At 29.3% G+C, this 21,581-nt stretch overlaps 1 protein-coding gene across 1 annotated transcript; it reads right to left on the bottom strand.

Annotated features, from left to right (window-relative positions):
• Nucleotides 1-10,751: 10,751 nt before the first annotated feature.
• Nucleotides 10,752-14,995, bottom strand: LOC132749518 (uncharacterized). Its single transcript, XM_060739316.1, has 2 exons — nt 14,803-14,995; nt 10,752-12,317 (listed from the first exon to the last, which is right to left on the bottom strand). Exon 2 carries the CDS (start codon nt 12,304-12,306, stop codon nt 11,650-11,652), a length of 657 nt encoding a protein of 218 aa, XP_060595299.1. The 5' UTR covers nt 12,307-12,317; nt 14,803-14,995; the 3' UTR covers nt 10,752-11,649.
• Nucleotides 14,996-21,581: the final 6,586 nt, after the last annotated feature.

The following is a 21,581-nucleotide window of genomic DNA, read 5'->3' on the forward strand; positions in this document are numbered from 1 at the left end:
TTTTTACATAATAACATTTTAAAAGTAACTGGTAGCGAATTTTACTACACTGTTTATTGAAGTAAGTCTAGTAACTAACGTTCACCGCGAGATTTGTGGGTCATCAGTGCTAAATATTATTTTGAAAGGTGTATCAATACTAAATTATTGTAAGGTGATCTGTGAGCTGTCTTAAGTTATAATGAGAACTGGTTGCTGATATAAATTATACATGTCTGTTTAACAATTATTGTTATTAGAAATACCAACTTGTTGAATAAATTTTATAACTGTTTTCATCGGTGTTGACTGATTACTATCAGATGAGTGGGAGATCTACAAACTACATCAGTTCTGTACCCTGATTGTATTTATACATTGAAGGCCTGAGTTCTAATATACAGTTAGAGTAAAGAGTATCCGGTATACTTAAAGAGTCCCCGGCCCACTAGACCGCAACAATATATCTATAAAGCGTCTTAGATCAAATTTTACTTTTGTCATTTGCACGTTTTCGAATTATATTTTTTGTTGTCATTCTTATAACGAATTGCCTCAAAACGTTCAGAATGCAAGAGACTGTGATTTGTATTTCAATTCAAAACACTTTATGTACGTGTGTTCTTAATAATTCTAAAGGACCTGCCAAATTATTCTTATCCGAGTTCATTTTAAACTTACCTAGTGTGTAAATTGCATTTATGTATTGTACATTTGCAGAGTTAAATAAAACATTGCATCATATGTAACGTTTTCTATACGTAATGACTTTAGTGCTTACAGTTGCTTGATTTATGTCCGCCTCAATTACCCCGGGATCCATGATTCTTAGCTTGCACTTTCGATGTACTGTTTACAAATTTTTATATCTTTGTATTATATCAGTTTATAAGTTCAAGCAACATTTCCCTATACCTATAGTTTATTTTCAAACTAATGGAGAATGACGAGCAACGATTCATACCAGTTTACAATCTTACAATCCTTAATATTGTTGATTAGTGTTATAAGCAAAAATTCGAACGGATAATTGTTTTTTGTTACTTGAACTTCTCCGCATTCTTGCACTTCTTCCGATCACGTCTTTGCAAGAATAATAATAAAATTGGTAAAAGAGTTTGGATTTAAACAAAATATAATTTGTTATCATATAGTTATATATTTGTAATGCAGAAATCAGTACTTTACACGTTATATATATATCCCATATGCCCGTCTCACTTTAAAATCCAGATTTAGTCGGTTTGGTTAAAGCATGTTGACAGTTGTATGATACAGTCTATGTCATTAGAGCTGATCCAAGAACAATTATTTTGTAACAAGGTGTTAAAAAGTAAACAACAAAAATATGCAAGATTATTAAATTTGGAAAGATTTTACAGACAAGTTGTGAATTACCGTGATAAAAATAGACAAATTCATAGAAGATAGAAATGTTCTTAGATTATCTTGAAAAATAAATTAGATTTATAACATGTATAATGATAATAAAAAAAATCTGGAAACAAACTGATCCCTCGGAAGCATTAATCACAACAAAATTACAAGAGGATTGCAGACTCGGTATGGTTGAGTTTGTACATGAGGTTAATGAGTACATTGATAACACACATTGATAAAAAGTCTGAGGAACATCAGCGCAAAACTTTTTGAGCAGTTACACGATAAAACTTTCAGATAAATTGGAAAACATATTTACAAATTATCATAAATGAATTGATGAACATTTATGTGTGATTAAGATATATTATTACTTAAGCGATACATTCAGTTTCTTTAAGTATTATGAAGGTAAAAACATATATTATTTCGCTTGTTGAAATGAATCGTTTTAAGATGATATGTAAAACGCACATAATAATATTCGTAAATATTGCTACATAATGTTTAACACGTTAAGCACAGTAAGAATTTTCTTTATTTATTCACTTTGAGTAACGTGTATGTGGTTGTGATTTGTTATGATCTTTTCACAATCATATTCAAAATTAAAGATTATCTAAAACGCGTTACTAATGTCATATTTCCTGTCTGAAATAACGCACAAATGGGTACATTTGGTCTTCCTATTTATCTGTAAAAGAAAAAAAGTTCACCAAATGACAAATTTTAGTGACGGTATGACATACCTCTATTTTAGGAACAATAAATAGTTTCTCTGATTCGGCACAAAAGAGTCATATAGAACGTTCAGTCATCAACGCCAAAATGAACACATTTGTGGAAGTATATTTTCTTCTAAATAGTTAATCATTCTCATATTTGGATTGTGAACCTTCATTGGCTTGGTATAGTCGTTATCTTGAAAAACCGGTACCGTCTAGGAACAGACCCATTCAAGTCTATAATGCATTATTTTAAATGTTGCCGTGTTGTGCGACTTATGGGTCTTTTATTGATTTTTGTTGATCAAACCGAGTCTGAAATCGTTTAAATTCATTTTCATGGATTGCCTCCTAAGAGAATTCCTTAAAACATCTTTTTTGATCATGAATTCGACTTTCAGAGCTTTCGTTGAATAAACATCTTATAAAGAGCTTATTTAATAAAAAAATTAATGAGTTTGTTTCACTATTTAGCTTAAATATTGTAGGATTAAACTAGGTTGTTTTGTGGATATTATACATTGAACATTATTTGCACACACGACTGTTCTTTATTGGGTGATGTCTTCATATTAGATGTGTATTACAAAATTCATTGCAATGTCTTTTTAGATTTATAAATAAATGGCAGTATTTGTCCTCAAAACATATTAATATTGAGAACATGTTGATTATTATATTTATATATGGTATGTAGATGTAATGATACTTAGAAAGTATCATATGTAAAACCTGATCTATATTTACATTTTTGCTGTACTATTTAGTTTTGATCTTTTGTACCACTTAATGATAGAAACATATTTTGAAAACAACCTGAGCCAAAGTGACAAATTAACACTCGATATTTTTTGGAACCAGATTTTCAATATAGGTTTTAAGACAATGAGTTGTAGTTGAAGGCAGTGTAGATAATATCTGGACATTTGTAGTTTTTGTTTTACGTTAAATAATGTTTATGAAGTAGGACCTTCTTCTAAAATGAAGTTCATAGACCGAAAACAGTGGGAACCAGATTGTAACCATATCTACTGTCTTTGCAACCACAACACGTCTCTACATGGATTTCAGAAACTGTGTGAGCACTGCACAAGGCAGGCGTCGCACAAGTTGATGATATTGATGAGATTAGAAATTGTTTGTCATGAACTGTTACAACAGTGAAGACTCCCAATAGCATGTTGATGCTTGTCATTTGCAAGACGTGGCTTTATCGAAATGACAGATAGATATAACTTTACTAAATTTAGACCAGTATGCACCATAATGTAGTGGTATTCCCTGTTTTCCATCTTATAGGACTAAATGGTCTCGGAATGCACATAACATTACAATACCAAGAACCTAACAACATTTTCAATTTTGCCGCGTTGGGCTTTCTTTAGGGATTCTTATTTCACTCTATTTTACGTGTCACAACGTTTTCATTTGCTACTGGTACGGTTCAAACTATTTGATTGGACATTAAAAGAAAAAAAATCAAAATTAACGTGCGTCAACTTTTCATTTTGGCTCAATATGAATAAAAATAAAAAAGAATAATCATTACCGCTGTGGATGATTACAATAACAAGAAGAAATAACTCAATGACTCTTTTTATTGCTTATCTTTGTACATGTATATTATTTACATATTTTTGATATTTATTGTCCTTTATGATATAATATGAAATATATACCATTGTACACAGGGGTTTAATACACAGAATACATAAGCAATAAACAAGAATTCATGTTAATTATTAATAAGATAAATCAACATAAATGAACATGTTTATCTATCAATTGAAATCTTTTCTAAAAAAATACATAAATATTATTTAGTTTGAAAGCTTATATAAAAAATCAGGTTACAATTTAAGAAAAAAATTTATAAATGTAGGAAGATAATAAATAATCAGGTAATCTATAATACTGTCAAAGTGGACTATCAGATAGCGAAAATAAATAAAATGATATATTTAAGATCCATTTACATTGTCATGATTCCACACGATCTGGTCTACTATTAAAACAGTTTTATAATTAAAGCAATTGCAAGACCAACACACACGAAAATCAAAATTAAAGAGAGGATTGACAAAATCTTGAGCCAACCATGATAATCATCTTGGCAAGGTTTACACAATGCCTTTAGAATATCTAAAATGTTTCTTTTGATGGTTAAGTTGAATATTATACCAGCTGTACCAAAAATACTTGCTATGGCATCATCTGTATCGTCACCTAAAAAACGAAGAACATGATGTCTCTTTTCCTTGTCCAGGCACTTGTATGAAAATAGTACCAGTAGAAGTAGATCTGCCACTTGAAAACATGATGTTATCACACTGAATAATAAAGATAGAGTGTCATATGTATTTTTTGATTTTGTTATTCCTCCTTTCCTTATAGATATGATTCCAAACAAATATTCAAAAAAGCCGGACAGCATTTTGCATATAACAGACACCATGAAAATCCAGTGGTATTCATTCAATGCAAAGTCACAAGCTTTGTTTCCTGTCCCTTCTATCTCGATGTCATTTCGACGCAGTCCCTCAAAATTTATCCAGTCAAAAACGACCCCAAATATGAAGCACGATACTCCAGCAAACCAGAGAACCTTTGAGCAACTGCAATCCATTGTTTTATTGTTGACTTCAACTGATATTTAAAAATAAAAACAAAATGATGAATAAAATGTATTTTGTATGATCACATAATGCAATATATCGAATTTAATTTTAAGTGACATGATGCTCATTCTTTCCATTGTCATATCGTTTTTGTTTCTCATACATAAATAATTTTGCTGCATTGAATTTTTAGTTTTACCAATGATACCTAAACTTACCAAACAGAGTTAAAATATACAGGTAAAATATTATCAAGATGATCTAAAGTTCCTGTAAAAATCACTTAATTTAAGTGTTTTAAAGCAAATAAAAAAAAATATTTTTAAAATGTTGTGCAATCAATTTATTGATTACAGCTTATACTTATGTGTTCAATATGAATCTATTGATCAATATTTACGTAATTTGATCATTATATATTGAGAGATTTATAAATAGAAATTGATTGAGATTTCCAATGACTAAATATAGATTTCATGAAAAAAAAAATCAATCCTTTAAATATAGAAATACCACGTTCATAAACATTTTGTACTAAGTTGACTCATTGCACAGTGTTGTAATGGTTTGCGTTTGAGCAAATATATTTTTGTAACTCATCAATAAAGTAAACACAAATCGTTGCAAATTGATCTACAATATTGGAAGGTTTATGGCAATGTAATATATTGTTTAAGTACCTGTATCTTAATAATTAATCGTATTATATTTATTTCCCTTAACATCTTGTTCATATTTCCAATTCAAATGTTGAGCATCAAAATACAAAATGCATTGTACATGTACATATATTAAAACTTCCGAAATCGTTAGAAAAAATGATACAAAAGATTCGCACCAATATAACCAATGTTAGACAGTTGCTGTACATAAATATATTTGATTTACATGTGTGATAAAATAAGATACAAGTACTTTGTTCTTTCATAATTTTACAAATGCACTGAATGTGGTATTTAAACAAAATAATCATATCGAAAAGCTGTCTGAAATGACATGCAATGTAACGTTTATTTTATAATCCATTAATAAAAAATAGATATAGTATTCATAATGAATGGAAAAATCTTTTTATAAATTAAAAAAGAAAATACTTACTTTGATATATTCTGTAGTTAACTGAGCGGTTATTGTCGTAGGTTTATTTCATTTATTCTTTCTCCTCCACGGAATGACGCTATTTGGCGAGGGTGGCAAACTGTCTAGTATAAAAATCTTTCGATTGGAAAATCCGTTGGAAAAACCGTCGGTTTTCGAATAATGATTTAAACGTCAAAGAAAAAACATTTATTTGGTAAACCTATGATACCAGTTGCCTGGGTATGTTTCAGTTTCAGTTAGAGTTTTTATTAAACCAAGGCATATAATATGCAACTGGTTATAACAACAAACAAACAGAAAAAAATAGCAGTCAAAATCACTAATATCACAATTATATTTTATACGTCAAAGATAAAACCTTTATTTGGTAAATCTACGTTATTACGCAACATAACTGGATCAGGTAGATATGCATTTTAAATAATGCATTTTAATATCGATTAAATCCAGTTTATACCAGACTATTGATTAGAGTTTAGTCAATATTTAGAAAACCAAAGTGATTGTTAGTTGAAATTTCCCATTTTGTGAATAATAATTTAAAAATAAAACAAAACAAAATATAATGAAAACTTATGTTCCTACGCACAAACTAAATAAATAATTATTAAATGGAATCAAGGCAATAAATATATTATAACTGAACATCAAATATAAGTAACAATGTTGTGGTTTACGTAAAACATTTTTTCATTCATGTTTGAAATGATCGTTTATTTCTTATTATCAAGGACGTGTTTTTATACTTAAGTAAAGTGTAGTTGCGTGAAGCTTAAAGAAATATCATGCTCAAATTTAACATCTTTAAATATTGATCATAACTTTTACAAAGTCTCTCATGTGGTAAATACGCTAACAGTTCACGTGTTAGACTTGACGTACTATAGATAAACGGAGTATGAATACATGGTGTTATTAAAAAGAACCTTATAAATTTATAAAAACGTCTATCATTGTGAAAGGAAACTCAATAGTCAGCATTTGTCACAAATCAAAGAAGTAATATCAGAATAATGGCAGAATATGAAAAAAAAACTTGATTTGCTCTTTATGCAGAAGCTATTGTAACTAAGGGTGGCTCTTCTAAAACGTGAAATAATTGTTGATAATCTCCGGGATTGTATCACAAGATGATGTTCGCGCAAATCATAAAAGTTTTTAGTACAGCGACAGACAAGGGAAAGCGATATTTACGGAATGATATCGCGAACTTTGAATGTCACAGGGTGAAAACATGTGTAGCCTGACCGGGACTCGAACCCGGGACCCTTGGAATACTGTACTGAGATTTTACCGACTAAGCTATACGGCCACTTACAACCAATTTTCCTTAAATAGTGTTCAGTTCTGAAACGTGACATATATGAAACAAAAAGTGTGGCTATTTTTTCTTCCGAAAATGTTATTTCAAAATATCAAATACAAAGTCAAAGACATGTGACATGTAATTTATTTCTTTTTGTGGGAATGAACGTAGATCTGCTTATTCCATACACATAATATGTCAGTAATATCTGTGATGATCATTTCTGATTCAATTAAATTTCTTATCGTAAGATATATTAAAAGGTGTATCCCCTGGAAATGTAGAATTCTAATTAAGCTTTGTCAACTTGGCTCGACATACCAAGTAATTACCATTGAAGTTCATTGATGGTCTTGGAAAATAAACAAATTTACAATTCTAAAATTTCAACAATTGCACAATACCAGTTTTTAAAACTGTTGTGAGTGAATAATGTATATAACAATTGTGTAAAAAAACATATATATGTATAGATAAGAAATCAACAGTTGTAAAATAATTTATATTTATATTCTTTTCCATATACTGGTATACTCATCAAATACACGCGAACAGATTTCAATACAGCTCTGAGTACCCGTCATAAAAAGTATTTCCTTTTCAAGAAAAGTCCATGTCATAACATGGTATGACAAGATCATGGGGCTTACAAGACTCTGTTTGTCTTCACTTTCACATTATCTTTTGTAATTGGCCTCTTAAATATTTCCATTAACTTTTCAAACTTTGTTTTGGGTTAGCCCTTAAAATACATTTTATTTAAGCATCTTAAATAACAAAATATACTCTTCTGATTTTTTATCCGTTACAATAAATATTCACAGCAACACACCAGGATTAAAAATTATGATCCGTTAATTACTTATGCCTAAATAACAGTTGGACTGGTATAAACCATGTGACCCAGTGACCATGTGACCATATAAACCCAGTTAGCCAAAAAGCGCTGGCTGTTATTTGCTTAAATTGTAAAAAGTTTGTTCAACAAGCATGGTGGAATAACATGACAAAAGTGGAGTACTGTTAAATGATTTCAATTATTGGGCAGAAATATTTCCTGTTGAGAAAAATCTCGAAAAACAACACTGTGTTATCAAAAACAATCATGTTTTATAAAAAAAATTACACAATTTACACCATTTACTGAAATAAGTTGGATATTTGCTTGCTTTGCAATGTACTTTATGATTTCACAGGAGGAATGTTAATTCAACCGAGTAATTCTCAAATTGTGGTAAAGTATATTTTAGGTACAGTAGGCCATTGATATTTGGAATTTACTGGGTATTTACCTCATATGCATAAAAAATTGAGCATCGGTAAAAATACATGTCAATTTCAGCATATCCAGATGATGTAATAAAACAAATTTTGTTTTATATTTTACAAATATGTTCCATATTCATACTAAGCTTTAATGATTCACTGAAGAATATATTTTTTTGTAATTCCGTGCCATCAAACCTTACTATTATTTGATCTGCCTACAAAATACGAACTATATCGGTCAATAAAATAACCTGTTAGGAGAAGCTGTAGGAAAATAGGACTGAACAAAGGACGAAGCTATAATAGATTCAACCGAAGAATTAGCAAAGGGAAAATGAATAACGTAAAAAAAAAACACTATTATCAAATTGTCATCTTTTAAATTGAAATGTGAAACGCAAGTGGTTCTGTGGTATTTGGCTTAAATTGTGAGTAGTTGTCAAACGTTTCAGGTACAATGAAACTTAAACTTAATCACTTAACTTATCATAGTTCACCTTTCGCCTTACGGATTATCCAATTTTCAATATCACCCAAATCCACAACAAGTCATGCCTTTTTCTTTTTACCGTCAATCGGAGGAAAATTGTTAGTAATTAAATAATTTTGAAAATTAAATTGTTGTCTTCTGCTTTCGACCTCGGCAACATTTTCAAATGTTATCCCTAATACTGTACACTGAATCATAAAGAATTATATATTAATTTGAAGAACAGTCTAACATCAGATAATATATAACAGCCAGATATATGGACGTCAGTGGCCGAGTGGTTAAGGTGATTGACGTCAAACTAAAAAGTGATAACTACCATGTGCTATTGCAGCCAAATATCAATTTTCCTTTCTGCTTAAATTGTAAATTATTAACATGAATAAAAATATGTTTAAACCAAACAACTTGTCTCTCACCGCAGTGGGTTTGAATCCTGTCAAGAATTCTTTCATGTGTTAGCAAGCTAGCTTATAGAACGTTGGTGGCTCTACTAAGATGCCGGTTCGTGCCTGAAAACATGAACAAAGAATCACCCGAGATCTTTCTCCACCTATAAAGGTGGGAAATCGCAATATGATTTTTGTAATGATGGTGCAACGTTAAACCCACCCAAAAACATCCAGATATGCAATTACGAAAATAAATACACAAGTCAAAAGTTCATGAAGTATAGACTTAGTCTTAGGTGCACATTTTTTTAAAATTCATGGACGATTTAAAACGAGGAAATAATAAAGATTAGTTATGAGATCTGGAGAAAATCAGTGAAAAATGTTTTGAGTGTTTTCATAACATAAGCTTTTCTAAATCAAAACGTAATACAAATGTATTTGACTATTGACAAATTTTATTAGTTAATGAATAGGTTACTTAACTATATGTTTATATAGCAATGATACATAAATCATTATGATATCGATCGGTATAATAGGAAGTAATATAAAATATGAAATACCTCAGACTTACTCGCTGAAATGAGTTTGTAGTCAAACTTTTTGAAACAATTGAACTATATAATTTGATAACTAAATAGGTTGCCTAAACACCAACTGGGCTTATGAGTCTGTGGTCACAGCCGTATGCACACATCTCAAGATTATACTAAATTCTTAATCATATTATATTCCGTGAATTCCATTCATTTCATGTTTTTCTCGTAATCAAGTAGAGTTTACTGACAACGAAGTGTATTTCTGACGACATTGTTACGTTTTTTTTATATTTTCATCTGTATTCAAATATAGTTCGACTACCTTATATTTTAACTGTGTGATTTAAAAAAAAAATATAATTACAATTACAGTGAAACTTATGCAGAACTAGCCTTATTCATTTCTAAAGGACATTTTGGTATATAAAACTTATTGTTCCTAGACATAGACTAGTTGACCCCCAAAATATGCATGATTTACAAGTTCATTTCCTACACTATGTTGCATATTACTTTGAAGATCAAAAGGAAAGGCAAATCATCATATACATGCGGTTATTTTGTAACATAAAGGTAAAAGGAATGCAACATATATTATTTCGTTGTTTTCTCTCATTACCGACAATTTGTCCTTAAACGTTTATGCGCAAATTTCGTTATTGTATGATTGGTGTATACAAGTCTTTTTCCATAAATTGGACGTTTTATTGACAAAGAAAATATATATATGCGTTACCAAAAGTGAAAGCCATTTAGGTTTTGTAAAGGTGGCGTGATTGTTTACAAGTCACCTATAAAGATAACAAATGTTACATCTCCGACAGAAGACAAATTGTCGCCATTTAATAATCAACCAGATTGTCTTAAAATGGACATACTTTTGTCACATCTTTATCAATCACTTCCACACAGTTTATAAAAGAGAAAGTAAGCTTGTTTGTATATTTTTTATTTATTTTGAAATAGAAATAATGCAAAAATTCAAAAATTCACAACAGCAGAAATTTCTAATTAGATAAAAAATTATTATTATTAATTATTAATAACTGTTATGTTGTTATTTACACATGTACAAATATTCTAAATAAATTATGTTTTAACTAAAGAATTATTTCGACATATATCAAAAAGTTGTTCTGGAAATCTCCAAAGTCATTTTGTGAATTTATTTTCTTTTAACAATCGATCCTTTATTTTACATCAATATATTACAGCCGTTAATAAAACATTCCTATATTAATTATCATCGATATGCAATGGAAATCTTATTTAAACGTTTCGGAAATATAATTTATAACTTGTAAAAAGCACCGGTTTACATAGATTGTAATCAAATACTACCGGTATTTAATATATTCATGTAAGCGATTTAAATAATACAATGTCATAATATTGACTAATATAATGTTTTTTTTTGTTTTTCATTAAGCCGAAAAATCGAAACGCTTAGGAACACGTGATCAAATTATATTTGATTGAATACAATATTAAAATTCAGTACTTTCAAAGTTGTCACAGGTAAAGTTCATGTTAACAAAATAGATCTTGGTTTTATAAAACTCAAGTTAAACACATCAATACTTTAGTGTATATCTGACTTTAATATTGTTTTTGTAAATGTTGATAACGGTACACATATTTTACTAAACGTACTTTTTTTAGGCAGAGAAACATTTATTGTTGTATTTGCCGAAATTTTACAAAATAATAACAGGTTTTAATAGCCAGACTTATTACATTATATCAAAAATGTTTGTGTAATGTCAAGTACATTTAAATACAGGAAACATATAGACTGATACTGCAAAGATGACAATATATGTGTGGTGACACTTAGCTATATTTATTTACAGTTTCATAGATAGTGCTATTACTAGCGCTATGCAAACAAATATTAAGAGCACAGATATCCATGTTAATACTTTATAGTGTGTTCTCGGATCTTGTATACCATAAGATTCTCCGTACCGCTTTTCTTTTCCACAACATACAGAGATGATATCAATAAACGCCTTGAATATAGTAACTGTATTCTTTTTTATAACCAGATTGAAGATCAAACCAGCTGATCCTGAAACTCCCGCCACAAAGTCATCTGTTTCGTCACTGATAAACGCTCGAACATGGTGTATTTCGTCATCGCTTAGGCAATGGTATGAAAACAGAACAAGAAGAAGCAAATCTAGAGCTTGGAAGAATGTAGTAAAGATGTTGCAAACCAAAGAAGCGGTATCGTATCCATTACTGTCTTCATTTTCTTCACACAGCGAAAGTCCACCAAATACATACTCAAAAATACCGGAAATCATTTTGCATATCACAAATGCCATAAAAATCCAGTGATATTCATCAAGGGCAAAGTCACAAGATTCTATCCCTGTTGATTTAATTTCCTCGTCATTTTTGCGCAATTCATAAAAGTTTCCCCAGTCAAAAACAACACTTGCAATAAAGAAACCAACTCCAAGCAACCATAGAATTATTGAGCAGCACGTACTTGCCATTTTTGATGAATCTGAAATAAAAAAATATTGATTCAGTCTTCATAAAAAAAAAACTCATAGATACTGATATGAATTAATCAAGTAACGTATTAAAATGTACGAATCTATATATTTTTACTGAAGTTTACAAAATGTGTGTTTGCATCTTGAAAAATAATTTTTTAAAGGAAAAACTGCATGAGAGAAATATGAGTTAAAATTTTACTTTAAAATGATATATACTTTTAAACGTAATTAAAACCGTACCTAAAATGGCCAAAAATATTATATTTCGTACATGAACGTAAATCCGTTTGTGTACAAAATCAGAGACATTTTATGTTATGCTATTTTATACTTTGTCTTTCGATAATCGACCATAGGATTATGGAAACAACAAAATTTTACTTGTTTGAGCGAACGAAGTTTGCATGTAATAATTGTATACAAGGAGTATCTTAAATTTTTCGACCGAAGTGAAACTGGTTAATTTCGATATGTTATTTCTTAGTTTTCGATTCATATAACATGATTACAATGCTTGCATAACAATGGCATTGAAATCTCTTGTAACTAAAAAAATCCAAGATTTTGTAAAAAAAAGAAATCAAATTGAAAGCATATTGATACGATACTGTAAGAGAGTTGAACAAATTATGTTATGTCATGTTCTTAAGGTTAAAAACCAAATGGCCCCAGAGTACTTTAGTGATTGTTTTGTTTCTCAGAAATCTATGCATTCTTATTGCACCATACTGAGTAAAAGAAAGGAGGGTATTGTCTTCCTAAGTTTAAAGGTTCTGGGTCAAAGTCTTTTAGTTTTATTGGTGCTAAACTCTAAAAGAGTCTTCCAATTTGTATGACTGAAATTAACAAAATTCATCGATTTAAGGTAGCCACCAAACGTCACTTTTTAAGTAGCATGTAAGTGTTTTTCTTAAAATTTCTTGCCAGAAATTTTTACATGTTTTCATTTTTTTATTGTATTATTTTTCGGCTCAGATTTTCTTTTTCATTTTTTGAAATTTGTTTTAATTTTCTTATTAAGACTATAAAAACTTTCTCTTTTTTGAATAGTGTAATCTATGGCATGTTCTTTCCTTACATACTCATAACTGTATGTTCATATTTTAGTAACCTTTAGTACACCATGGTCCCTTTGATAATAAATCGCAATAATCCTGTAAATTGTGACAATTTTTTAATGTAATCTTTTCTTAATATGCACGTGATTATTTCTTAATGTGATACTGACTTTTTAATGAATAACATTACTGTATATTTTAAATTGTGATAATTATAAATGATATCCTTTATTAGGGTGATATTTTTTTCTTTTGTGAAATACCTCTCTTTGTCATGCCACCAAATGCCAAGGATCACAATGGAAATAAGAGCTTGCTCTTTTTTGCGTTATCCTTGGTTTTGGGAACATGCCATGGTTTACATAATATAGTATTTATTCATTTATTTATTTATTTGTAATTGTTTCAATCTATATTGTGTTTGTTTATCATGTAACATGTTTACCTTTTGTCCAAATGAATATATCTATTTATCTATCTACTGATGTCTCTTCAAAGCAGAACATATTTTTTTATTTAGTTGTCCTTCTATCTTGTTTTGGCTTTATAAATTTTGTATAAATCATATGTATGCAATATTGACAGTTTAATCAAAAGAATAATGCTTGAAATATTGCAAACAGAAATAAAAGGATAATGGCTTGTATAAAATCAACAGAATATTTGTAAACGTTTAATCTTGATTTGAATGCAAACTATGGCGAGTTTGGATATTTGAAGCCAAATTTAAACTCTACATACAAATAGAACAATTTATTTTGTACTGAATAGTTTCCTTACAGTTCGTTTAAACTTTAGATGTAAATGGTTTATCTTTTATATCTTTTTTTTAAATAATTACATAAACATTTAAAGTTTAATGAACAAAAAATGGAAGTTTCATCAATGAGAACGTTTTGTTGGTAAAATAAATCCAGAGATTCGCAACACAAAATACTAAAAATACGAGAAGAAAAATCTAAGTAATTAATCCTATGTTAAATACGTTTCTTACAATTGACAAAATAATAAATATGTACTTTCAACTAAGAATTGTTTAACAGAGACTGTTTTATGACGCCATTGACCAATGGTTTTCCCATTTCACTACGGATATGTAACATTTTATGAATAAAATTATCATTATTAAATTAAAAAAACAATGTTGCAAAAATATTATAATTTTTGATTTTTTTAGAATGACTTGATATAAGAGAAAAGCACTAACATGTAGTTGATTTACATCATTTGGTAAAACAAGATACTTTTAAGTTTGTTCTTTTAACACAATTCAACAAATGTATTGAATTTGCTCTTTAAAAATACTCATACTGGTAAAGCTGTCTAAAAATAACATTCAATGTTACATTTAAACAATAATGTATTTATAAAGAAAATAGTATGAAAATGAATGAAAAAATTATTTTTATTAATTAAAAAAGAGAATACTTACTTTGATATATTCTGAAATTAACTGAGCGATTATTATCGTATGTTTATATCATTTATTCACTATCTTCAATGGAATGAAGCTCATTGGCGACGGTGGCAAAATGTCTTGTATTAAAACCTAACGATTGGAGAATCCGTTGGAAAAACCGTTGATTTTCGAAAAAATTTAAACTCTAAATAAAAACATTCATTTGGTAAACCCAGGATATTACGCAACTTTATTGGACCCATAAGGAATGCATTTTATATAATGTATTTTAATACCGATAAATCCAGTTCATATCAGACTACTGATTAGAATTTAATCAATATTTGGAAAACCAAAGTTATTGTTAGGTGAAATCAGTTTCCCAATTTACCTAATGTGTGAATAATATTTTAAAAATAAAACAAAATATAAATGAACTCATGTTCCTACGCACAAATTAAATTAATTATGATAATTATTTACCTGACCTTAAATGAAATCCATGTTTATAAATTTATGAATGAAAAGAATATATTACTGAAAAACAAACTTAACGAACACTGTTGTGAAAACACTTTTTTAATTGTCTTTTAAAAGATTTTTTATTTCTTATTATCTAGGACCTGTTTTGAATGACACTATGTGAAGCTTAAATATATGTTATGCTTAAATTTGATATTTCAAAAAATGAACAATTTCTACAAGTCTCTATGTAAATTATAAAATAAACATGTATGTAAACAGAAAAGTAAACTCTACACGCTATAGGTACACACCGTATGATTAAACACTGGCATCATTTTCTATTGTAAGGACCGCCTTACCTTCAATGTAAGAGGGGAATTCGGCTTCCGATGCATTATTTGTACTTTCCTTTATTCAAATTAGACATGTTAAGTAAAATTGTTATAAATTTCAAAATAAATCTACATAAGATTAATTATCACATTCCATAGATTGTATTGAAAAACTAAATTGCCGAATTATAGAAAAAGTACGAATTTACAGAAAGGAATTTTCCTATGAAAACGTTTTCATTTACAGTACTTACTTTGTATTCAAGGAATCACAGAACTAAGTTGTAACACACAGGTGAATTAAATGCCAAGTAAAAAATAAAGTCATCAAATTTTTAAAAACAAAAACCACTATAAAAATCCACTTACTGTAAAAAGTTACTATCAAATAGCATGGCTACCGACTCTTTTATTTATGGAGCGCTTTAGCGTTATGATGCATAAGTATGACGTCATTGTCTGGTGATATAAGAGGCGTTGTTGATATTGGTGGGACCTACAACAAAAACATCATGTAAAGAAAACAAAATATAATCGAAACAAACGTAATCGCACATTCTTAAGTCAAAACTGAACTGAAATTAGAAATATTTTATGAATATTTCAGAAGTAACATTTAATAACAACATTTTCTTGGCAGAGTTCAATGAAATGTTTTCTGAGTTTTACGAATGATAAATGTGAGATGAATAGCAAAAGTGATCTTGAAAAGGAGAAAGCATGTTAGAGGCTGACGACGAATATATTGTTACCATATATAGTGGAGGAGTTGTTAGTTTGTAAGGTTTGCTTCAGCTCGTAACTGATACTTTTTATGGTTTTGTTACGAACATAAATGGCAAATGAGCAATAGGAATTTGAAAATGAAGATATGTATCAATATCAACTACTCTCCATATTAAAAAGCAACATGTCATTGAATAACATTGTAAATAATTATATATATATGTCAAAGGCGTATATTTAATAATATCATTTTACAGTAATAATGATATAAGGAGCATACTAATTCAGATGTATACTTCAATGCAGCGTCATTATGAAATAGCTTTCAAAAAAACAATTGATGACACGCGGCATATTGATATTCAACATTGCAAGAATAGCTACCATTATTTTACATATCGATGTTGTAAAGTGTCTTTTTCTTATATACACGTCGCTCTGCTAATGTTTTACGGCTTTTTACTCTCTATTTTTGGTGCAGTTCCCTTTTTGGTGCCATGTCAGTGTGGCTCGGTTGAGTTCTGTGAACGTCGCCATGTTAATCTTTGTTATCATTTTATTTAATTACTGCAGTTTTAAGTGAAATGTAAAGGCTTACGTCATACCCTTAAAAATAACAAACAAACAAATAATTGACATTTATCGTTATTATTAAAAGTATGTTTCTCTAAAGATATGAGACGACCATGTTTATCGGAGAAAAGGTATGTCTTCCAACGAGGCGTGGTTAAAAATGGTGATATTACAGATTCGTATATGGTTTAAACATATTCATTTCAGCTCGATTGCGAAATAAGTTGTTGCAACTTATATTAATCACTTTCGAGTCCGCTTTCTTTAACCAACCAGTACTGGTGTCATGTAAAGAAACATGGTCGAAGGGCTCGAACCTATGATCTCTGGGTTGAGGGGCAGACACCTTAACCACTAGGCCACCACTCCCATCAAATCGATTCGTATATAATGCTAAAATGGAAAAGGTTGTCACGTTTTTATATACAATTATATTATGGTGATGGTGTAAGGTAAAGACCTCGATAATTTTGCATATGCATGTTGACCGAATTTTTCATACAATAACCTTTTTATGATATGACCATGATAAAATACTTAGACATTTGTTATCTGGTAGTCCTTCCTCGCGCCAATTATGGATTTTTAAAAGGTTGATAATTTACTTAAAAGTTTCCATATTGTCAGCAATTGTTTAACTTTCTAAAGCATTTACACCTTCAATACAATTCCAAGCAAAATAACTAGCAAATTAAAAACAAAAATGTATTTTGACAACAGCTGTCTTTGAAAACTCTGTATTATTTAATAAACACCCATTATTCCATTACTTGCATACTCATTTAAGGTTCAACATTGATCGCACCATTAATTTGTTTGAAAACCACCATATATTTTCCTATATTATCAAATTCTAATCTATACTATTATTTTATGTGTTCTTAAAAAGACTCTACCAGTCTCAATAATGAATAGCAAACATGAAAATAAATAGAAATACGGAAGGTACTGTGAATTTGGCATTTGTACGATCATTTAAAGGACAATTGTCATAATATTCTTTTTGGGAAAAGTGATATTCACCTTTCATAAAGAATGCAGTAGTGTTATATATAGTGTTTTTATGTTTGATCATAATTTACATAGCCTATTAAAGTATATAATATCGGTAAGTCTTTTGTACTGAAAAAAATATTAATATCCTTATTTTTAGTTGTTCTAGTTTCAAAACTATTACTAAGTAAATTTGATATTAAGACCAAAAATTATCAATTATCTTTCACAATTTCTGTGAACAGCACAGAAGTTATGCTTTCATGTCTTGAAAAAAGATTAAGGCGTATTAATGTTACAACAGTGTCACTCCAATAATAAAAATGGTAAAACTGGGAAGGGCTTACTCCTCAATAATTCGATGCCCAACCCATTGCTTTGGTATAATAAGTTTCATCTTTATATTATTTTATATGTATATGTTAAAGAAAATAAGTTTAAACTTAACAAATACTAAACGTGGTGGCATTGTTTTAAAAAGTGTGTTTCTTAGGTACTATGATTATCAAAACAGAAATTAAAGTGACTTTGTCTTTATTGGAATGTGTGTAATAGAATGAATAATATTTAGTACAAAGACAAAATTATATATGCATGTTGGTGGAAAGTGTGAGAAACATGATCTGATACTATTTATATTTATGTAACAGATGATGCTGTAGGGCAAAATTTACTAAATATAATGCTAAAGATAAACATATGTTGAAAAAACAACGCAGTTTTCAATACATATCATAAAATTATAAGTTACAAAGAAATTAGGACATGTTGGTTCTATATAAACGGTTGTATGTATAACAGCTCGAATGAATTATATTGCAAATTATCGTTTATATTAAGTCATATAGCCTGTAAAGATTTTAATAACGAATTTATAATGCTGAACACTTCTTTAATAGGAGAGAAATGAATTAATTTCATAAATTGACAGCAGCCATGTTTAACAGTAGTAGGATGAATTAATTTCAAAAATTGACAGCAGCCATGTATATAGTTAATATAGATATAACGGTAATCGTTACAAACGTGCAGTATGATTAGACCTGACTAATTAGGCAAACAATCATGATTGAAAAGAACGACCCCTTATTACTTATTAAAATATATGTGCAAACGAAACAGTAGGCTTCGTGACAAATGTGTGATAAATCTAGTCGAAAACACTATTTACCCATGCGTGAGCTGTATTTGACGTAAATTGCTGACGGAAACTTGTGTGGAATAATCATGTTTTGTAGACAGGCAATCACTGTACCATCATTTAGTGTTATCAAAACAGTATGGAATCCACACGAAGTATCTATATAAGCGGGTTATTCGTTATCTAAGCAATTATTAAGTTCACACTTAGCATGCAAATATGATTTTTCTAGTTGCATCGTAGTTGCATCGTTACAGGACACACTGATATTTAAATATGTTAAACCAATGGTATTTTACAAAACTATTAAACATGTTGTTTCACGTTGGTGATTTTAAAAGGTAAATAAATATTCAGTACAATAAATTATTCTATATTCATCAAGAAAAATGTCACACATCATGCTCTAGTACGTGTAATCAATTCAAAGATGACACTTTCTATCCAGTTAAGATATCACACGTGGTTGCTAAACATAATCTATATCAAGGAAAACTAATAAACCAGGTATCAAAATCAGTCAAATAAAGCTGGTGCCATTTTCTATGGCTGCAGGTAAAAATATTTACAGTAGTTTCCATATAAATAAATGATACATCAATTTTTATAGAAAACTACTTACCAATTTTTGTTAAAAAAAACTATTCATATGACGAAAAACCTGGCTCAGTGGATATTCTCTGCTATGTTCTTTGAAGTGAAAGGGATGGGAAGTTACCAATATTTTACATGCAGCAATAGATAAAAGATTTAACTTTCAAATGGTGTATAATAAAAAAAGGATCAAATGTACATCCATTAAGTTTTACTTGCTACAAAATGTCTATTTTTTCACTTTTTAGTCAGGCATGAGTGATATTTAAATGGAGTATATAGGAGCTGCCTATCTCTGTTATCTACATCTCTGGTGTAATTTAATTTCAAGAATTTTTCAACCTTATTTCTACCTATAGGTTTTCGGAAAGTCCGAGTGTGAGCATTCCGCGAAAAAATACTTATCTCGTTTTCAGGCCAAAAACAAGGCAATAAATCTATAAACTTTTTTTGACATTTACCTCAAGGAATGTAGTCATTCTTTGGTGCGCTACATTATATTTTGATACTCTAACTATTTCTCCTAAAAAATCATATTTTACCTTCGAGCCGACGGATTTTCTAAAAAAATGGTTCGATTTGGAGCAATTCAGGAGGTTCGCGATAACATAGTATCCTGCTATTGATTTATTTTCACAATGGGAATGACTTTGGTCATTTTAGCTATACAAACGCCATAAAAGTAATAAATGTTGATTTTATAATTCCTTAACTGGTTCTTAAATATTTTAACTTTTTCACTATTCAGTCAGTATATAAATTATATAAAACATAGAAGTGGTTTTGTCAATATTAAAGTCAAAAAGGTATTTCAAGATAAACCAATTTATTTTAACTGAATGTCTATATTAACTTAAAGCAAAACGAAGTTAGAAAAAAACCCGGGTTTTAACAAATGTAAAATATATAAATCCGTAGGTGAAACTTGTGATTTATAATAAATATTTGGCATTTTTTTCTGATAGAAGAGCATATTCAATGATACCAATCACCAAACTTATACCATTCCGCTCTGCAGTTAAAATTTACCTCTTCGCATTTTCACATATCATTTCTTTCGACCACAGGAAAACAATAACCCTCAACAATATTTAGTTACATCTCTTACGGTAGCATGGACATTTGCAGCAATTGCAATTGATATAACAGCGCCTGTCAATTATGCTGGCAGTGGTCACAGAGATAAACCAATCAGCGGTCGCTATTAGTTTCACGCTAAGATGCCTCCGAAGTCCTCCATTTTCCTTAGACACGCTACAAGTATGAGGCAATGGTGCAGTAGAAATTAAGATTTAAATTAATTTAACATTCTGCCAATTAAAAGCTGTTCAATCTGTATGTTTATTAAGTTACCAAATATAATGAAATATTAACAGATCGTTTTTTTTTCGTGCATCATAGCAAAGGTATTTTAAACAAAACATAATCACCTAGCATACCAAGTTACACAAGGGCATGCAATTTTGTCAATTAATTTAAAAATTCATGAACAAATACATTTGTAAATGTATTATTTAAACTAAATTTTGCACATAAAACCCGAAAATTTTAAATTTGATTATGTCACTTATATAATTTTACTGTTTTTATTTCGCTACTTAAACGATAAGAACATAATCATATACTTTTCTACATATAACATATAACCTCTCTTTGAATTTATAAGATATAATTAAATTTTGACAGTTTAAGATTTTCATTGAATTCAACAAGAAATAGCAAAAAACAACAACAAACAAAAACAACATCATCATCATCATCATCATCATCATCATCATCAACATCAACAACATCAACAACATCAACAAAAACAGTATCCACATATTTTAAGTCGTAAGTGTGTTTAACAGAACGTTTGTAACTTTTGTCTTAAATTTAATAATTCTTCAATGCAGGTTTTAAAAATTATTCAATCAGGAGGAGTTTAGCGAACAGTTGATTTCTATCGGACAATCAAATCGGCAACCGCAAAACATTGAAAAGCTAAA

The sequence above is a fragment of the Ruditapes philippinarum genome, unplaced genomic scaffold (genome assembly GCF_026571515.1).
Source record: "Ruditapes philippinarum isolate M1 unplaced genomic scaffold, ASM2657151v2 ctg4049_1_1_1_1, whole genome shotgun sequence".
In the NCBI taxonomy this organism is placed as follows: domain Eukaryota; kingdom Metazoa; phylum Mollusca; class Bivalvia; order Venerida; family Veneridae; genus Ruditapes; species Ruditapes philippinarum.

Excerpts from the sequence above, each read along its gene's own strand:
- LOC132749518 (XM_060739316.1), bottom strand. The coding sequence starts at position 12,306 with ATGGCAAGTACGTGCTGCTCAATAATTCTATGGTTGCTTGGAGTTGGT.